At 34.0% G+C, this 22629-nt stretch overlaps 1 protein-coding gene across 17 annotated transcripts in view; it reads right to left on the minus strand.

The window, feature by feature from the left end:
• sls (sallimus) overlaps positions 1–22629 on the minus strand; it is a 959631-nt gene that overhangs the window by 457549 nt on the left and 479453 nt on the right. For all 17 annotated transcript variants that reach the window (XM_069830434.1, XM_069830438.1, XM_069830435.1 and 14 more), the window contains one exon: positions 3813–3935. In XM_069830434.1, coding sequence (XP_069686535.1) covers positions 3813–3935 — 123 coding nt within the window. The remainder of the gene's footprint in view (positions 1–3812; positions 3936–22629) is intronic.

Genomic DNA, 22629 nt, shown 5'->3' on the forward strand with positions numbered 1-22629 from the left:
ATAAGGTGTACTTATGTTATCTGTGGTAATATTTATTTAATCCTCAAATATATTCTTACTTTTTCACAAATGAAACGTGTAAACACTGGTATGCCACAAGGCAACGTGTTAGGTACTATTTTTTTTTTCAAATTTACATAAACGACCTGCCATTTAACGGAGATCAAAACAGCATGCTAAGTCTCTTTGCCGATGATTCTGTTTTTATGGTGTTTTCATTTAAACTCGCAACAGCCACTACTAAATTACAAAGACTGTTAAATCAACTGATACCGTACCTTAGCCACGTAAATGGCGAATTTAATTATATGTGCTAAAAGCCCAAGCCACAGTTTTCACAAAGAGAACGAAATTCTTACATGTTAATCACAAAAAATTAGATATACACGAATCACAGATTAAGTGGAAAACTTCAGCGAAATACTTGAGCATTTCACTCAACAACAGACTTAACTTTCCGACCCATTTAACGAAAAACTGAGACAAGCCCACGACAGCACGGTCCAATTGTATCCGATACTCAGGACTGGGTATTTATGGAGATCGCGAAAATCACGACATAATAGATATACAATAGATTTTTACTAATATTTACGAATTAAGTGATTCTGATTAATAATATGCGGATAAAACAATAGCGACAAATCGCGAAATAGAGTTCTAATAGCGAAATATGAACACATTCGCGAATTATTACTATTGCGACGTTTTATAGAGAATTTCATATTCTGAGTTTTTTTTTTCGGATTTAATTTTTAACTTGAATTGTTATATATCCAAGTAGGCTACATTAGATGGTACTCCAGATGTTCTAATTATATTAGTGAACTCAAAAGACGGAGAATTCAACATTTCATTAATAATTGAAGAGTCCACTGCAAGAATGATGGATGTCATTTGTCGAAAATGAACCAAGACTGTCAATGCATAGCTTAAGATATATAGAATGTACATACTGAGTTATATGGCATTAACACTGCTAGTCATTGTCCAGTAATGATCGGAAAATCACAGTTAAGCTTTGAGCGCTAAGCATTGCAAACTTTCAATTGCTTCTCCTGCAAAATGTATTCCAAATGACATCCATCATTCTTGCAGTGGACTCTTCAATTTGAAAGTGTTAATTTGACGGCTGCAAGTTTTTTTTTTTTTTTTTTTTTTTTTTTCCTTTTTAATGAATGTGTGTTAAATAAGTCTCAATCCAACAAGTATTGTCTATTGACCATACCGCACCTTTACCAGAATCCAACGAATCTTTCAATATTAAAAAACACAAATGATAAAATTAATCTCCATAAATACCTGCCCCCGCCGATACTAAATAAAAGCAGACATCTAAATTTGAAAGTCCTCATTAAATTACATAAAAGTATAATTAAAGCAATTATAGGCCTAATAGTATGCCTGCCAGCATAGGGGCATGTGCTGGATAAATATTTATAAAAGATTCAAGTTTTCTAAAACAAAATTCGGACAATGAAGAATATCACTTCGAAACTAGTCAGCCAGGTAATTTCCTAATGTTAACACAGTAAAGAAGCTACAAAGTTAATCAGTGAAAATTTAAGACTGATATTTGAGTTACCTTATGTAACTCCAGTACGTTTGATTCTTAAAGAATAACAAATTTGGACGGTAAAAGAATTCATATCTGAGTCTACATTCCGCATATTACATACATTATCCCAAAAAAAGACGAAAGACAAACTTAAAGAAACAAGAAGCAGAGGAAGAATGAAGAAAGGAAAAAGAGGAGGGGAAAATAAGAATAAGATGCGAGAGGAGGGAAAAGAATAAAAGGTAAAGGAAGAGAAGTTATGTGAGGAAACAGAGAAGAAAACTGTGGATTCATAGAATCTCTGTAATTGCGTGAAATTTTTATGCTCTCAGTTGGCTATTATTGTGATATTTAGATTTTTAACGAATTGGTTCTTAGTTATAAGAACTGGGAGTGAAATAAATTTAATGTAATTTATGTGTACTTACTTATTGGCTTTTAAGGAACCCGGAGGTTCATTGCTGCCCCCACATAAGCCCGCCATTGGTCCCTGTCCTGAGCAAGATCAATCCATTCTCCACTCATAGTGTTACATGCCCTGCCCATCTCAAACGTCTGGATTTAATGTTCCTAATTATGTCAGGTGAAGAATACAAAACGTGCGTGCAGTTCTGTGTTGTGTAACTTTCTACATTCTCCTGTAATTTCATCCCTCTTAGCCCCGAATATTTTCCTAAGCACCTTATTCTCAAACACCCTTAACCTATGTTCCTCTCTCAAAGTGAGAGTCCAAGTTTGACAACCATACAGAACAACCGGTAATATAACTGTTTTATAAATTCTAACTTTCAGATTTTTTGACAGCAGACTAGATGACAAAAGCTCCTCAACCGAATAATAACAGGCATTTCCCATACTTATTCTGTGTTTAATTTCCTCCCGAGTATCATTTATATTTGTTACTGTTGCTCCAAGATATTTGAACTTTTCCACCTCTTCAAAAGATAAATTTCCAATTTTTATATTTCCATTTCGTACAATATTCCCGTCACGAGACATAATCATATACTTTGTCTTTTCGGGATTTACTTATGTAATTTATGTGTTGTATCATTAATTATTATTTTTCCTTTATTTCTTTATTGAACATATATATCATATTATATCTGTACAAGTGTTTACAATGGAATTAATTGTGTTTCATCTAAATGATCCGTTGCTAAGCAAGTGATATAAGAATAGTGTGACATAAAGAACTCATTATTGTTGCCAAGCAACTGACGTCAGATGTTAAAACTTTCTTACATTTTATTAATTTGACGCTCGAGCATAAATGTTTCACGTTAAAAGAAGAAAAAAGAAACAGGAAATGATACATGAAAAGGAGATGGCAATGATCATAAAGGAGAAGAAGAAGCAGAAGAACAAGGATTAAAAGAATGGAGAGGGAGGAAAACAAAGAACACACGAATAAGGGAGGAAAGGGGAAAAGAAAAATAAAAGAATGAAACTCTATTCCAGGCTTAGAAAAGAAAAAAAGAAGAGGAAAACCGAATATGTAAGCACACATCAAAAGAATGATTGAGCAAACTGTGTTAGGCTATAAATATCGAAGTGTCTGCGTCCTAGATGAAAGTAGTTATAATCATTTGGACCATTTCCTTCCACATAAAGCGACCAAGAAAAAAAGAGGACCTTTGTCTTCCTGTTGTATAAAACAAAAGTAATGATTTTGTAAACATTTTTTGTTTTGTACCTCTACGATAGGCCCTAGGCCTATATATTCTATATATTGCAACAGGTCAGGATTTACCTGGCAAGTGGCATTATCTCCCCTTCATTACATCACACATGCACAATAATCAAGACAGCAAAGTGAGCAACTGTTTTTCTATCATTCTACAAGGCGTATTTGAAATCCAAAACGTCACAGTTAATATGGTGATCTGTAACTTCTTACAACATACATCTGAGTGGGTAAGAATAGATTCTAATGCAGTCTACTTGCTTTATATTATATAGTTAATAAAATATGTGTATGGTAGTGCCAAAAAAGGTGCTATTTCGGGAAAACAGGCCTATCTGCCGAGTATTGAGCATAAAATTCACTTGTTTGTTGTTGGGGTCTGGCAACTTGGCGACATTCTGACAACATTTCTTTTTTATATTACCGTGTTATTTGGAACTGCGTACTGTGAAAGTGTCTAACTACATCTAAGTATAACCATTAATGTTCCAACATCAGAGAAAAGTTTCCTTCCTTTGTACAGGAATTCAATGCAAGTAAACAAGAAAGTCATTTGCATGTACTCACCTATATCTTCAAACTCTGTCACGTCATTTGTTAGAGATGATACAGATGCCATCCATTCATTCTGAGGATTCAGTTCACTCTGAAGTTGTCGATAAGTTCCGTATGTTATATGTGAGGGAACACCTGGGAAAGAGTAAATGAGTTGGGATATTAATATTAATATGTAAGCCTCAATTGTAATAATTATAGAAAACTGTACACGAAGTAGCCTACATATTACCAATACTAAGTAGATGCTGAAATATAAAATTTGCAAATATAATTAGAAAATATAATTTTATACTAAAAATGTATTATTTTGCTTCTCTGAAGGTCTCTGTCTGCAACGTTTTCTTCCCAGATTCCAAGTTTTTGTATATCACATTGCACCCAACCATATCTAATAAAAAGTCCTAACATATAAACACATGTAACAGAAAAAGAAGTTCGCCTCAATACATGATCTAGAAACTGTAGAACAGCAAATGAGTTCACCATATTTCATCAAACAAAGTTATAGACAAAATTAACTGTAAAAAAAATGTGGTTACTTTTAAATACAGTCATACATTTAAAGGTAAAGGAGAAGATAGAAACGATACGATAGAAGAACTTAAATGGGAAACTTTGGAAAACAGACGTAGGAAAACTAGAATAACATCATTGTATAGAGCACATCTAGGTCAGAAAGCATGGGCAGACATAACGGCTCGGTTAGAAAAGCCAACGTACTATGGTAGGAACGATCATGATTTTAAAATCAAATGTAGGAAACAAAACGGATGTAGGTAAATTCTCATTTACCTACCTGCAGCGGTCTTTAAGGGCTGTCCTTCCTTAAGGAGATTCAAGAATAACTTAAAAAGTTGTGTATAAAGTGCAAATTAAAATTAAGGTGACATTTAACATTTAATTTTTTTAGGTGATATGTATTTATTTAGCCTGACGAGTTACTCCCTTGGTTTGAATTGTAAATTATTTAAAAACAGCGTGTAAGAGAGTCTTAGACTAGAAATGTTTAGCTTAAATGTAGTTCTGTTTATAAGTATGCATAAGGGTATAATTATTTGTCTTATTTGAACTGTTGTATCAGTGAAGCGAGGTGAGTCAGTGAAGTTATGGTTTTACAGTGCAGTGAACAGTTCCAATCAGTGATAATTTATAGTGTCAATGAAATGTGTTCTATAGTGTCAGTGAAATGCGTCATAGTGCCACTACAGTTAGTGAGATGAGAGTAAAGTGAAAGACTATTGAAACTTATGTAGGGCCTATGCATAATATGTAGGTTGTTGAATATTTAGTCACAATCATGCCATGGTATGAAAGAAAAATTTCACAACCTCGAGCAGGATTCGAACCTGTGACTTCCTGTACTCCGGTCAGGCGCTCTACCAACTGAGCTATCGAGTTCGTCTCACGCCAAAGCCTCGAAATTCTCCTCTCATACTGGCGACTCTTGTTATAGAGTACTGTCCATAGCGTCTGATCTAGTCAGCACTGCTTATGGGTGGAAAGAAACATTGTAAATGTAAACTTCATCTTACGATGTTGGATGACGTATATACGTCCGTTGTATAAGTATTTAAATATTCATTAATATGTCACATCAACGGACGTATATACGTCATCCAACATCGTAAGATGAAGTTTACATGTAGGTTGTATTGTAAAATTAGGTATTTTATGTTTTATTATTAATTGTAATTAAATTGTATTGTGTATTCTTATTGTATTGTGTATATAATTGTATTGTGTATTGTAGGATTGTAATTTTATTATGTATTGTTTATATTGTGTATGGGAAGATAATATTAAAATGGATTTGAGGGAGGTAGGCTATGATGGTAGAGACTGGATTAATCTTGCTCAGGATAGGAACCAATGGCGGGCTTATGTGAGGGCGGCAATGAACCCCCGGGTTCCTTAAAAGCCAGTAAGTAAGTAAGTAAGTAAGTATACCACTGCCACCGAGTGCTTGCCCACTTGCAGTGCAAATAAATACAGTCATACATTGCAGAATATTCTGTGTACTGGACTTCAGGTGTGATTTTAAAAAGAAGAATATTCTTCTGTGGGAGAGAAATGAGTCTTATATCATTCTGTATTGTCTAAATTAGGTACCATAAAGTGGGGTGACTTTGAACGCCGAGGTGACTTTGAACAGTAATTTAGCGCCCTTCTAAATTAAATGCTGTACCCTTTTCGAAAAAACTGAACTAATTTATTGACAACTTAAACAGTTTTTTCGCAATTGGGTACAGAATTTAATTTAGAAAGGAGCTAAATTACTGTTCAAAGTCACCCCAGCGTTCAAAGTCACCCCACTTTACGGTATAATAAATTTGATTTTGCGCTTATGATAAGATATATTTATAAAACTTGCACTTCTTAGTCTTTTTCTATTCACAGAAATAAAGCTAGGCTTGCAAGTGTGATGAAATGAATGTTATAACACCTCTCAGACAACCAACTCTGTCTCCATTGTAATAATGCAAGACGATAATCTATTTTAGTATGAGGTCGCAAAGATACTATTTACGTTACAAATATAGGACCTAATCAGAATCAGGATTCTTGCTCCACATTTGAATATCATGTAGATGTTGTGAGTTTCAAGAATGTGCCCAAAATGTTTTATTAACTCTCATTGAAGATGTTTATAAATCATGGTTTGGTGTACAACTACCGGTACCTATCAATATGCTTATAAAATACTGACATAAAATGAAACTTGAAGGAAGAGATTAAATAATCAACTTTCCTATGTTTCTGGCATGACTTAGAAGACGTAATTTCATAATCCTATCTCTGTCTTTCTCGCAGAGAAAGGAAGATGAGCCAAAGACTTTGCAAAATACCACACTTCACTCCCAACCATCCTGCCATTTATTACTGGGTGGACATGTCTGCTTACACGGATATTTTTGGTATCAGTTGGATGCTGCCCAATGGAAATCCCAGGAGAATGTAAACTCTATCTCCCTGCGTACAGTCTGAGATCTCAAAGGGTTCAATTAACTTTCAGACATTGACTCTAATTGTCAGAGGTCAAGAGACAAGTTGAACTGAGTATAAAATGACTGCACTCTTGTAATTTTTTACATGCAAGTATCATGAAAAACAGCTTTGTAAGAAAATGCAATCAGGTTTTTGAACTTGACTGGTTCATGTGATACACTACAGCAACAAGCAGCCCTCCATCACATTTTAAATTATGAAGAAAATTGTTATATGTAACAAATTATAAACAGTTAATGGTTTATACTGTAAGTTGATTCTTGGTGAATTTGTTGCTGTCTCAGTGCGAGATTTGTGAGTTTTTCATATGGTATCAATTAAGGCATATTGCTACTGCAATAAATGTGATAAAAATAAGAAGTGTACTTTTGCTCCTTTTTTCAGTTTTCTTTATATTTATTATAACTGCAACCCTTTGAAGCCAGTTTCATTTTGTGAATTAATGCCATAATTTAATATTACCGCGATAAATTATATATTTTCAATGAAATTCGAGTGATTTTGAAGAACATATAATCTTTTTTAATTTCAATTGGAATACTTTTTCTAATTTTGCTTCGTTCTTCCAGACATGGCCAGCAACTTCGTTTTTGTTGAGTGTGACATACTGTGAACCACGCATGCGCAATATTGATCTTTGCTTTCGTCTGCTACAGAGCACATGGTCCAGAGATATTTTCTGACGTGGGTGAAAGGAAACATCAGCTGTTTGTAATACACTCAGGGACAAAAAAAAAACCGGACACTTCTATATTTGCTTGTATTTTGTTGCCAATTATTTCAAAATGAAACAAAACCCATTTAAACAAAATAATGTTTCATTTAGCACCTTATACGACAACATTTGAAAAAAAAAAAAAATCTCTGATGAGAAAATTTACAAAAAATTACGAAGGGCGTATAACTATGGCATCGTTGGTCTAACTGTTTTTTTTCATTTTATGGTGCCTTAAACATTAAAAACTCTTTTTAGTAATGGGTATTATCCCCTCTGGCTTGAATAACTTCATCCATACGTCTTGGCATGCTCTCAATTTGGTTAGCAATGTCTTTTTGAGGAATAAGTTCCCATTCTTCGCCAAGTGCTCGCCTCAACTCTTGTAACGATTCTGGTCTCGGTCGTCTATTCTTAACACGCCATCCCAGCATGTCCCACACGTGTTCAAATGGGTTCATGTCTGGACTCCTTGCTGGCCATGGAAGAACATGGATTCCCACTTCTTGGAGATAATCTCCGACCGCATGGGCAATATGCGGTCGTGCATTATCATGCATTAAAACAAAATTATCGCCTACAAATTGGCCAAATGGCACAACATGATCAGCCAAACATTCATTTATATACCTATCAGCTGTTAGTCTTCCATTTTCAACAAAAACCAACTCTGTACGAGCATCCGTACACACTCCTGCCCAAACCATCACTCCACCACCTCCATACGGCACATTTTCGGAAATGCAACACTGTGAAAATCGTTCTCCCCTCCTTCTTCAAACTCTTTCACATCCATCAGGTGAGCACAGATTGAAACGGGACTCATCGGTGAACAGAACACAGCTCCACTGTCCATTTCTCCAATCCCTGTGATCATTTGCAAAATGCAGTCCAACTCGATGCATCCTGAGAAGTCTGGAACCAGTTACAGGTCTACTTGATATCAGTCCACTTGCTTTCAACCTCCTTCTAACTGTTTTGGCCGAAATTGGGCGTCCATGCATGTTAACAAATTGCTGGGCTACACTAATAGCTGGCAGGTTGCGCTCCCTAAGAACTCTCAACACCATATACCTGTCTTCATTCGGATTTGTAGCTCTTGGACGACCCAAACCTGGTCTTCTGGTATATTCTAGGGTCTCTCTGTACGTTTTATGGCATCATGGGTTGTGCTTCTAGCCATATTCATAACATTTGCAATGTGACAATACACTGCGTCCATCATCGTAAAGGGCTACAGCTTGAGCCACATCTTCAGGTCGCATCTTGTTTTAAGACAAATGTTACAACCCCACTTAAACTCAGAAAATGTAAAAATAAAGAAATAACGAATGATAACGATAATGAAGCACAAAATGGTTGAGACAAAATTGTTATAGCTGAGACTCCGAAAGCAAAATTGGAATATTTGGTTGTAATGGCTTGTTTATAAAACAAAAAACAATCAACAATGTGTACACGTCTCCATAACAATAGATGGCTACCATAATATTGTATGAGAAGATAATGTTTTGCAAAATACCAGCAAATATTAAAGTGTCCGGTTTTTTTTTTGTCCCTGAGTGTACTTAGATTGTTCATTTTCAAATTCAAGTAACTACCAGTTGCCATTGAATTTAGACACGAACGTTCATTCAGTTTTATACTGTTACAGCAAAATGTGTGATGGTCAACATACAACTGTGTAATTTTTTTTTTGTTTTTGCTGTTTCATGGTTTTGTTCGTTTTTGTCTTTTTTCGGTAATATAATTGAAACTGTAGTTACTTATACACCTTGATTACACAACTTTTAACACTATATCACTTCGGAAAACGTATTATTTGTCTTTGTCGTGCTAAATTTTATATTACCTCGCAACAACCAGTTCTGAAGATGGCCGATAGCAGGCAGAAACATGTTAACGAGGTAATATAAAATTTAACACAAGAAAGACAAATAATACGTTTTCCGAAATATAGTTATTTAACTGAACACTGTAATAGTAAAGGCTTTATACTGGACCCAACTGTTAGATTTGAGATGAGCCAGACCCAACCATCCGAGGTCAACAAAGAAAAACAACAAATTTATGAGCCTACTATTCCGTATTTTCGAGAAAAATATCAGATGGAAGGCACCTGGGAAGTACATGGTTTAATGATTGGAGCGAGGGGCACCATCCCACGATCAACTGTAAACACTATCAAAACATTTGGAATCCATGACATCATTCCAAAAATAATTACTTCAACCATTAAAGGATCTGTGGCAATTCTGAAAAATCATTTATACGGAATATCATAATACCCCCCCCCCTTTTCTATTCGTTAGTGTGTGATTGTTACAAATATATGTACAAATTTATTATTTCTTAAACTTAAGCTCCTAGTTCACATTTAAATTTGGCTCATCTATCTTACTGTAATCATTACTATTCTTATATGTGTGTTATTCTGTGTTTTTGGCAACCCAGGATGCCTGGGCAGACTATTTCTTGAAATAAATTATATATATTATCAGGTATGTCCTTTATCATTTGGGGAGGCCGAGACGTAGATGGGAGGATAATATTAAAATGGATTTGAGGGAGGTGGGATATGGTGGTAGGGATTGGATTAATCTTGCTCAGGATAGGGATCGATGGTGGGCTTATGTGAGAGCGGCAATGCACCTCTGAGTTCTCTAAAAAGCCATTTGTAAGTAAACAATGTTCATTATCATTTAGGCTATCTTATTTTCATTTAAAGGTACCTCTCAAATGCATAAAATAGCAAAACTATTAGTTTTAACTAATAAACGCTATATCGTTCAATAACTAATGTTATAAAATGTTATTTTTTAAAAACATTTTTGCTATGAAAACAAAAAATTAATGCTATAATTTCACACCTCTGGGTATTAAGGATGGATGAATTCTTAACTTTTCAAAGCTATATATGGATTGGCTTTATCATCAGGAAAGGAAAGGCAAAGGAAGAGATCCTATATGTTGAATACATTACCAAGAGGTATTCTACAGGAACCGATATATAATTTCAAAACATTGGGTGATTCTTTATCTATTAGGTTTATGCATAGATTCATAGAGTTTTTTTCATTAAAGTAAAAATTATTTATTTTACAAACACAAAATACATAACCTAATCAATAATATATTCTCCACCATTATTCATGACTGACTCCTAACGTCCTGGCAGTACTTTAGTTTCATGCCTGAAGAAATCCAGTCATTTGGACTTACAGAAGTCGTCAAGTCAATTTTGAAGAGAAGTTTCGTTATTAAAGGAGACTCACTGTAGATTGTATTATAGGGAAAGATTAAATAGGAGTAAGATCGGAGAATATGATATATGAGACATTACTTCCCAACGAGCTCTAGGATAACTGCTTTTGTAATGTTAGCAGTACCAGTATGGGTACAGACATTATCATGCTGCAAAATCACTTGATGCAGTCTTCCCGGCCGTTTTTCTTGAATTGTGGCCTCGAAGCGATTGAGTTGTTGGCAATACATTTCAGCAATGATGGTTATACTCCTCGGAAAGTAATTCATAGCAGATGACGTCTTCTTTTTCATTTCATCACGTAGGATTTTAAACAATTTTGTTGTGGCTAAAATTATGTTATAAATTAATAAGAAAGAAAATAATTACATAATTGCTAGATAAGATAAAACGTAGTACCGTACATTACAAGTGGCTAAAAGTGCATTATGTATTCGTGAGAAATTATGACACACAAATAACGGTCAATTTTAGCCACCTATAAGATAAATTACTATTAACTAACTTAATGTCAGACAGATAAAAGATTTTGTCCTATTTAAAACATTTTTCCTTCATAAAACCGAACTGTCCACACTTGTGGAGTAACGGTTAACGCATCTGGCCGCGAAATCAGGTGGCCCAGGTTCGATTTCCGGTTGGGGCAAGTAACCTGGTTGAGGTTTTTTCTGGGGTTTTCCCTCAACCCAACATGAAAGGCTGGTTAACTATCGGTGCTGGACCTCGGACTCATTTCACCAGCATTATCACCTTCATATCATTCAGATGCTAAATAACCTACGATGTTGATAAAGCATAGTAAAATAACCTATAAAAATAAAATAAAACCGAATTCAACATAACTATGTTGTCCTTCATCCTCTGCTCATATATTTTTTTTTATAATTTCTAGAGTAGATATACTATTCCAGGCCAAAATTGATCCCGAATATATTAAGACGTGAATTTGTTCACGGATTTCATAGTTTCAGTTTCAATCACAAATTGTTAATTTCTATCTAATACTAAATATTCATATTTATCCAATTAATTTCTAATTCCAGTTTCTGATATTTCTTTGCAAGATTATATTCTTTCCTGAGTTTCAAAATATAGGCTGTTTAGATTTAGAAAAGTCAATGCTAATAACTGACATAATCGTAGCCTACATAGTTTGCATTATATTATGGCACAGTATAACAGTTGTTGCTCTATACTTCATGTCCTTTTGGATACACTGTCAAGTTAAAATTGAATTAGAACATATTCTATATGCTGAATGTAAATAACGTAAACATATATGCAATGAAACATATTATATCACCATGATACTAACTTTAAACATAACTGATTTTAAAAGAGAATCGGTTATTGTTGAAATGCACTAAGTCATTTCTTGACGAACTGGACATATTGATGAATTTCTTAAGTTTTTTCTGGACTTAATAAAGTACAAAATAAACCAATTATACTTTCTAGTTCAGTATTGTCATGGTGAGTGATGCGCAAATACAACAGAAACATAACTTTAAAATTAGTAAACTAGTGGAACAGTATTATTCGATTATCACAATACTGAAAGAAATGACTTCGTGTCTTTTAACAGTGACTGATTCAAGGTTAAAAAGAAAAATAATCTCATTAGAATACGAGGATTTTTTTTTTTAATTTTGCAGCACTAAATGCGCACACACAGCTTCACAATGGCTATTAGCAGGAAGAGTAATAGAACTACCATTATGTGTATCCTGTTGATATGTGATAGTCGAATCATAATTCAAAACGTTGCACTGTGTACTATTTACATTATTCCCCATCTTACTGTAACTTTTTTTTCTCCTCTCTCTTCTTCTTTTCTTTTTTTTTTTTATTATCTTGATATACATATTACTTAATCATTTGCATTTGTATGCCATTTAGTACGACTTTGCTAATCAACATTTTATGTCTTGTAACCCACATGTATTCTCCTATTAGTATATTAACTGTATAATATATCTCAAGTGAATTAATCGTCAAATTTATCTGGAGCATTTTAGGCCTTATAAATTGTGTGTGTGTGTGTGTATTCCCCTTATGTTATGTAACTGATTTTGATTATGTGTAATTTTCTACTTTATTTTATATATTATGTAACCGATCTTGACTATTTGTAATTTTATATTATGTAACTGATCTTGACTATTGTAATTTTCTACTATATTTTATGTAATTTCTAAGGTATTTTCTTTTGTGTTGTTTTGTAATCTAATTTTGTATTTCATGTATATTACTGAAACCTGGTTGAATGGAAGAGAAGACCTCATGGTCTTAACTATGCCAGGCAAAATAAACCTACTACTACTACTACTACTACTACTACTACTACTACTACTACTACTACTACTACTCTACTACTACTACTACTACTATTTATTTTTCCTTATTTCTATGTAAGGATACAAAATAATAAATTTAAACGGAAGAGGATAAAAGAAAGCGAGAAATGAATAAAGAAATTAATAGGACACAAGATAACACAGATAGGGAGATAAAAGTAAGGCAAAGATGATACAACTATATACCGTATGCAGGAAAGTCTGTACCGTAATTTAAATTACACAAATTTTAAATTCATAAGCAAAAATTTGTTCTAATGTCCTCTATTAGTGATTTTTTTATATAGTGTTTGTGAATGGAGTTGTGTTATTATACAGTAATTTGCAATATCATTAAAATTAAACCATACCACATGAAAATAACCCAGACCATGATTGTACATTCCGCCATGAACAAAGCTGTCTGCAATCTGTGAAGCCATATCAATTTTCATTTCATCATTTTCCATCCTCCATCCCACTGAGCCATGACTACAAAACAGTCAACGAACTTGGCACAAGCAGTAAGGCACCTGCGATCTAATCTGTTTTACAATCGTAGAGAAGGCATGACATCAGAAACAACAACGGTCTCAAAACTTTTCTTTGTTCAGTCTTAGAAACAAATTTCCTAATTATCTAGAATGCCAGTTCTCTACTCGTTAGAATGTCACAAGCTGATTAAATGTCACTAAATTCTTCACACCTTCTTGAATATTTTACGTTGGTGGTCAGACCACCATGACTTAGCATACATTCTGAGGTCGAGAGATTTCCCAGCGAAAAACGTCCTAGATACAATTTCCAACTGGCGATCTTATGTCACACCAATATTTGACAAGTGGAAGAACCTTATGGCATTCAATAGAATAATCTTTCTACTATTCCTGTAGCACTAGATTTGAATGGATTACAATTTAATGCTGTTCTCATAACATAAAAGACGTTTGGCTACTGTCATTAATGTTTTTCTAAGTATATGGTTAATTTTCGGTTACTGTTATGTTTCCTGCTTAAAGCCGGGCTTCCACACCTGTGGAGTAACGATCAGCGTGTCTGGCCGCGAAACCAGGTGGTCCGGGTTCGAATCCCAGTCAGGACAATTTATCTGGTTGAGGTTTTTTCCGGGGTTTTCCCTCAACCCAATACGAGCAAATGCTGGGTAACTTTCGGTGCTGGACCCCGGACTCATTTCACCGGCATTATAACCTTCATTTCATTCAGACGTTAATAACCTAGATGTTGATACAGCGTCGTAAAATAACCCAATAAAAAATTAAAGCTGGGTGAACAATAATAATAATAATAATAATAATAATAATAATAATAATAATAATAATAATAATAATAATAATAATAATAACTGTTTCAACTCAGTACTATACCATTTACTTGGCCTTTTCAAATTCCTCTTCCTACTGGTTAGTACTATAATATTAGTTTTGATAAATTGTTACTATTATCCCTGCTTTCCAGATGTTCATTTCCTTTCACATTCAATACCTTTTCATTAAGGGATCTAATTTTTTATTCGTTCATTCTTCATACGATTGATGTCGTATGTATAAAATTTAATTTGTGCACTCTGTATAGGTGATACTACTATTTTATGTAGCAGTTTTATAAAATTTCATTTGTGTTCATTTCATGGCTCTTTTAGGGAATAGACTCTCTTTTATTTGTTCTACACACTGTTTGATATCTTTATGAATTCATTTGCACGTTTTCAAAAAAGTTGTATTATACAAGTTAAGCAGTTAAAACATGCAAGCTGCTTTAAAATTTAGTCTACAACAATATTTTAGTAATGACGAATTTAATTGTAAGTAGGTCCTAATCAACAAAAACCTCATACAAATGAAAATAGAAGCCAAATTTAACTTATTTGGTAATTTCCATTTACAATGTATCGTAAATAATTGTTTAATGATAAGGAAAGAAAATATTAAGTCATTAATTTGTTACAAAAAAGTAGCATTAAATATTTAAATATTAGAGAATGTGACTTTTGTAATCAAGATATGAGTACTGAGACTTTTGCACTTTATCAATATGGAGAATTTACTTTTGGTACCAAAAATAATCATTCCGTCATTCTGTAACCTAATGGCAGCTTCCTATTGGCTAGAGGAGACGGAAAATGTGACTTTTGCAATCAGATGTATGGTGGAGGAGAATAATAATAATAATAATAATAATAATAATAATAATAATAATAATAATAATAATAATAATAATAATTTACTTTATTTCATCTGGCAGAGTTAAGGCCTTGAGACCTTCTTTTCCATTCAACCAGGTGAACGAAGTATACAATTAATACATATATGTACATGTTAGTTTTGCTGATCTAGGCTTCCAGGTTTAGCTTCCTGTAAAGCTGGTTTGAATAATGTTAAAGGGAAAAATTGTTCAGGGACTGGGTATCGAATGCAGGACCTTTGGCTAAACACGGTCGGTATATGGACATAAAAAGGGAAGAATTGGACGTTCCTGGATAGCTCAGTGGTAGAGTGTTGGCATGCTTAGCCAAAGGTCCTGTAACAATTTTTTCTTTAACATTATATGTTAGTTTGTTAGTTTTGTAACTACATCCAACTTTTGTCACTCTATTTGATATAGGACTATGTAATACAGGAGAATGTTATTTTAGCTGTATAAATTATACCTAATTCACATGGCAATCAGAATATAGAACAAAAATATAACAAAACTCATTTTATCCAAATGTGGAGAATATGACTTTGTAGTTAGACCCATCAAATATACATATACGTTTTATAATGAAAAATATTGTAGGCCTATTAAAAGTGGAGTCATTGTCGAAAAAGAATAAATTATGACAATATTATATGACAATGAATTAAACTAACATGTTTATGAAAATAAGTTTAGTGTCCAAAAATACCTTCACATCTTTTGACACGGTCAGTCTGGTAATTCAGTTTTGATTTAAAACATAGTTAAATTTTACGTAAGTACCTAGACTCATAGTAAAAATTATAAATAAGTTTAAAAAATAATTTCATGTCATTCTCAACAGACCATCTTACGTCAATGACAAAGGTGGTGGTGGTAATGATGATGATGATGATGATGATGATGATGATGATGATGATGATATTAGTGAAGAATGCAGACAACAGTTAAAGTACTTTGCCCTTGAGGTAACATTTGCTATCCCAAAAATAAGAATTCAGTAACACGCATTGTCCTGCTTGTAAAATTGAAAAAGCAAACTTTCCTTTCAGCTGGCGGCACTTTTTCAACATTCTTAATGCTATGCAGGGCTTTCTTGGCATACTGTTGAGATTTCAGAGGCATGGTTTATTAAGACCGAACTCTCAAGACACAACCACTACATTGGCTGGCACGAGATGCATTAGAAAAAGTAAACAAAAGGTTAACAGTAGTAGGAACAACGCATCAGAAAATTCAAACGTGTCATTAACAAATGTCAAAATGACGAAGAAATGTTTTGCCAAACAAGCATCTGGCACTAACTTCCATGACCATAGCCAGGTTTTGAGTGTAAGGTAATAAGATTACATGTATCGGTATATTGTCGCCAATTTTGTAACCATAATCCACTGTTGTCTCACAAAAGTCGTAATATTTCATAAGAGTTTGAAAAATACATGTGTGCTGGTGTGTCAATGTTTCAAATTCTTTTGTTTTAACTTCTCAATAATGAAACTACATTCACGGATTTCTTACTTTTAAAAGATACTGTAGATCCTAATCTAATTTTGTTCATCTCGTCATTATTATTATTATTATTATTATTATTATTATTATTATTATTATTATTATTATTTCCTTAGTAATAGTATTTTTATTTTGACAAAATAAATAATCCTTCATCATATGGAGCATTTAGCTCATTTGAATAATAATAGTAGTAATAAACTAAAAAAAAAACTGTTACCGGTATTGATATAAAAATGCTTGAAAATTGCATGATTTAGAAATTTCACCTCTAGATGAAGTCTAAAATGGTACTAAGCTTTACTGAGCACTATAAAAAAGAAAATCAAGTTCCATGGAGCCGAGAATAACAATAAATTAGGGACATTTTATTTATATTTTTAGCTGTGTAAGTAGTAATAGAAATGGGAATTGCACAATTTTGTATAGCTCAATTAAAATATGCTTTTAAATTTAATTAATCTGTTTACTATGTATTGCATATTTTTAATTGCTTGGCTGATGAACTGGACATGCTGTAAATTGAATAGCAATCTGTATAGTTCAACTGATGAATTGTTCATGCTCGTAAATTGAGGTAAATGTGCATGATATGTATTATCAGTTTTTGTATATCTGAACTAATTGAATTGTTTATGCTTTTAAAATCAATTAATGTATTTGCTATGTATTATACTTTTATAGCTTAACTGAAGAATAATTGTTTAGGTTTGTAAATTTAATATTCTGATTACTATGTACTGTATATTTTTTGTAAAGCCACCAACGTAGCTCAGTCAGTGGATTCGCTAGCCTGCTGATCTGGAGCTGCACTTGAGCATAGGTTGAATTCCCGTTTGGGCTGATTACCTGGTTGAGTTTTCAGAGGTATTACCCCAACAGTAGGGTGAATGTCAGGTGATCTATGGCGAATCCTCGGCCTCACTTCATCTCACCAAAAAATTGCAATCTTGTGAAATTTTGACTTCTTCCACCTCTTAAAGCTTCAATGCTAATGTAGTAAGATCTGGGTGGGGGGGGGGGGGAAGGGAAAATTAAGGAAAGAATTTTTTTGTCTAATGTCGGGTACTTGACTGTTTGTCATCCACCCATATGAAATCAATTGTGTAGACCGTCACAGTGACTTTCACTGGCGATGGGCTAGTAGTATGGAAGATTAGTAATAATTTTATAATTTGCATAACCAGCTGCAACATTGTCATAAAATGCGTAAGACGGTATACATCACTTTCAGTTTATTATAATATAAGCCATTACTGCATTTTGGGCAACTACTAAATATACATAGGCCAAATAGAAATGATCAGGACGAAATTCAAATACAAACTGCTGAGCCATTCATACCGGAACCCACACTTTCTGAAGTCGAAATTGCAATAGAAAATCTGAAAAAGTACAAGTCTCCAGGTATTGATCAAATTCCAGCAGAATTAATACAAGAGGGTGGAAGGGTATTATCTAGCGAAATTTATAAACTTGTACTTGCAATTTGGGAAAAGCAAATTGTACCAGAACAATGGAAGGAGTCCATAATCGTACCTATTTTTAAGAAGGGGACAAGACTAACTGTAGTAACTTTCGAGGAATATCACTTTTGTTGACGTCGTACAAAATTTTGTCGAATATCCTTTTGAAAAGATTAACTCCATATGTAGATGAAATTATTGGGGATCATCAGTGTGGTTTTAGGCGCAATAGATCGACTATTGATCAGATTTTTTGTATTCGACAGATATTGGAGAAAAAAATGGGAGTATAAGGGTACAGTACATCAGCTATTCATAGACTTCAAAAAGGCGTATGACTGGGTTAAGAGAAAAGTTTTATATAATATTCTTATTGAATTTGGTATTCCCAAGAAACTAGTCCGATTAATTAAAATGTGAAACTTACAGCAGAGTCCGTATAGGTCAGTTTCTATCTGATGCTTTTCCAATTCACTGCGGGCTAAAGCAGGAAGATGCACTATCACCTTTACTTTTTAACTTCGCTCTAGAATATGCCATTAGGAAAGTTCAGGATAACAGAGAGGGTTTGGAGTTGAATGGGTTACATCAGCTTCTTGTCTATGCGGATGATGTGAATATGCTAGGAGACAATCCACAAACGATTAGAGAAAACGCGGAAATTCTAGTTGAAGCAAGTAAAGCGATAGGGTTGGAAGTAAATCCCGAAAAAGACTAAGTATATGATTATGTCTCGTGACCAGAATATTGTACGAAATGGAACTATAAAAATTGGAGATTTATCTTTCGAAGAGGTGGAAAAATTCAAATATCTTGGAGCAACAGTAACAAACATAAATGACACTCGGGAGGAAATTAAACGCAGAAGAAATATGGGAAATGCGTGTTATTATTCAGTTGAGAAGCTTTTGTCATCTAGCCTTCTGTCAAAAAATCTGAAAGTTAGAATTTATAAAACAGTTATATTACCAGTTGTTCTGTGTGGTTGTGAAACTTGGACTCTCACTTTGAGAGAGGAACAGAGATTAAGGGTGTCTGAGAATAAGGTTCTTAGGAAAATATTTGGGGCTAAGAGGGATGAAGTTACAGGAGAATGGAGAAAGTTACACAATGCAGAGCTGCATGCATTGTATTCTTCACCTGACATAATTAGGAACATTAAATCCAGACGTTTGAGATGGGCAGGACATGTAGCACGTATGGGCGAATCCAGAAATGCATATAGAGTATTAGTTGGGAGGCCGGAGGGAAAAAAGACCTTTAGGGAGGCCGAGACGTAGTTGGGAAGATAATATTAAAATGGATCTGAGGGAGGTGGGATATGATGATAGAAACTGGATTAATCTTGCCCAGGATAGGGACCAGTGGCGGGCTTATGTGAGGGTGGTAATGAATCTCCGGGTTCCTTAGAAGCCAGTAAGTAAGTAAGTAAGCCATTACTGTATAAATTAACAATTAATTTTACTTCCTTTGGCAAGAAATTCTCCTCCCCATCCAAATTCCATTAATTCGCCAGACTGAGGTGGATGCCCATAGGGTTTATAACCTTTTTCTGCGTACAGAGAACCCATAAAAACTGTTTGGCTACGCCAGGTGTCTGGCACGTGTTTGCTCTTGCAAATCGATGTAAGGGTCAGAATTCATGCTATGAAATTTCAAGTGGAACACGACTGAATTCCCGGCCATTGCCATCATCCTCCCCGCGTCCATGGCTGCAGACCAAGTGTCCTCTTTATTGGCTGTTAGAAGCTGATCTAAAATCCTCTACATGTCAAGGATGCATTATATTTAAATATAAGCTAAGGTGTGCCTTGTCTTGCCAATGTAAAATGTAAGTGCAATGATTACATACAAATAAGGAGGTGATTAATTGTTTTCTTAATGGTATTTTTTAATTTAAGTTAAAATAATCTCTTTGATGTCCCTATTTATTTTTAAAACAACTGTTTACCAAATCCCTTATGATTAGAGTTATAACAATAGTAAGCTCTTTGTTAATTATATTTAAAAAAATAACGAATAAATATTTAAATGCAATGGATGCACTATATCTTAATTTGCTACTGCAATCAAATTTTTTTATTAGGAAGATGCCATTGTAAAGTGTATCATAGTCTGTAGATTTCAAATCCGGAGCATACACTCGAATTTGTTTTTGATCATGCAACTAGTCTAATGCACGCACTCATAAAAATACACATAATAAATGATTGAAAGTACAGTTATTTCCATATTTACGAATTATAGACATGAATTATCTGACATTCTCCTTATAGTTGGAAATTTTCGGAAAAAAAAAAACAACCAGGAAATCTGACCAAGTGGAAATCAAACTCACTCCCCATCACAATTCTGTAAGAGCAGGCAAAGGCCTTAGCTACGCCTGTGGCTATCATAAGTTATACAGTAAAATCACAGCCTAGTACATACAGTCACTAAGCTTGAGATGAGTTTTTGCATTCTCGAGATACAATGCTCCAAAGCGGTTAGTAACTGAGAGTACAAAGAACAATAGACTGTGCGATAGTAGCGATCCTAGTGGCTAGCAACTAAAGTTCAACTGTCATTAGATGCATATTCCCTACGTTTTGAGCTTCGTGATTGTATGTACTAGACTGTGGTAAGATCATGCTGAAGGTGAATATGGAATTATATTGATTATGATGAAAATGATAATTTTATATATTATTATTATTATTATTATTATTATTATTATTATTACTATTATTATCATCATCATCATCATCATCATCTATATTATGATAGAATATAATAATAATAATAATAATAATAATAATAATAATAATAATAATAAAAACTGTATGGCCACATTACATAAATGATGAGTGTTAAGATTATTAAGAAAGTTGTGAAATGGAATTTAAAGAAGAAAAGAAAGCTCTATCTACTTCTACTGTATTAGCACATGGGCAGATGAAAAGTATGAAGAGCATAAATTTAAAGTAGGCCTATGATTAGCCGAGATCACTGGACAAACAGGGCAACGTAAATAAAGACAAACTAGTGCACAAATACCAGAAGAACTTGATCAAATTTACTAACAATATACAGTTTGACAAATTACAATGAAAGAAAAGTACAAAATTCATCCATCTATATTGCCTATAAAGTAACTCTTAGAACATTATATGAACATAGTTTAAGGTAAACCAATGCATGTAGTATTACTCTACAGTAATGGAGCATGCAGACTGAAAAAAAAAAAAAAACACTGAAGAGCGCATCAATAGCTAGCAATTCAGTGTCAAAACTGGAGGAGGATGAACATGGCATGAAATAACTTTCTTCATATTTTGGAATATAATACCCTGCTCCTGATGTCCCATTATTAGATCCATCTGTATAAATTTGAAGATGGTCCTTATATGTGCTGCAGAGTAGTTCTATGGCATCTAACTTACAATGTATGGAGGATCATTTTTGGAATGATTTCCTGGAATCACCCATTTCCATGGAGGAATTTCGTTCACAACTGGAGTTTTAGCAATGAGTGTGTCTGTGATATATTTATTCTAATTTTGAAGTCACCAGTACTTAATGTTCTAAACAACATTATTTCCTTTACCCGAATCACGCAAGTGAAGTGGGTGGGCACTGGATACACACATTATTTCCTTTAGACTTATGGAATTAATGTAGGTACCATAATGCTTGAGTGCAGCTGCTACTGCTTGTCATTCCTCTTCGAATATTCTAGATTTTCTACTAAGTGTGAAGTAATGTCAGACACGTTCACAATAAACCATAGCCTCTGTTCCATCTTAATTATGTTTGATATATATTAAAGTAATAAAATGAATGTTAAATCTAACTAAATACTGCATCTAAAACCTAAAAGCATGGTAACATATTTCATGGCCCACATAGTTTTTACGTGTTTAGTCATAGAAGATGACACATTCAAAGAGTTGGCAGAGTGAAAGCTGCAATTCTGCCACATCCCCGATCCTGGCCCATTCCCGCCACCCACACAGGTGTTAGGAACAGGAGATGACAAGGAAAACATTCCTCTAGTGCCAAGCATTTGTCATGCACGGCTCCTGGGAGCCTAGCCCCAGAAATAGCTCCGCTGTTATATTTAGCAGCACCCAGAGCTCAGACGCCATCTCCCATGGTGAATGCCAAACTGCAGACTGTGGGAACCATTACAGCACTCCGGTTGCAGGCAGTTCGCCATTATACACAATTTAATTTATTTGTTTTACTGATAATAGCATTATGTTCCTCACTAAATCAAATTAATGGTGCTAATATATCACACATTCTATTTTCTATACATCTTTTCCGAACAATCAATGTGAAGCAATTT

This window comes from Periplaneta americana, chromosome 7 (assembly GCF_040183065.1).
Source record: "Periplaneta americana isolate PAMFEO1 chromosome 7, P.americana_PAMFEO1_priV1, whole genome shotgun sequence".
Classification (NCBI taxonomy): Eukaryota; Metazoa; Arthropoda; class Insecta; order Blattodea; family Blattidae; genus Periplaneta; species Periplaneta americana.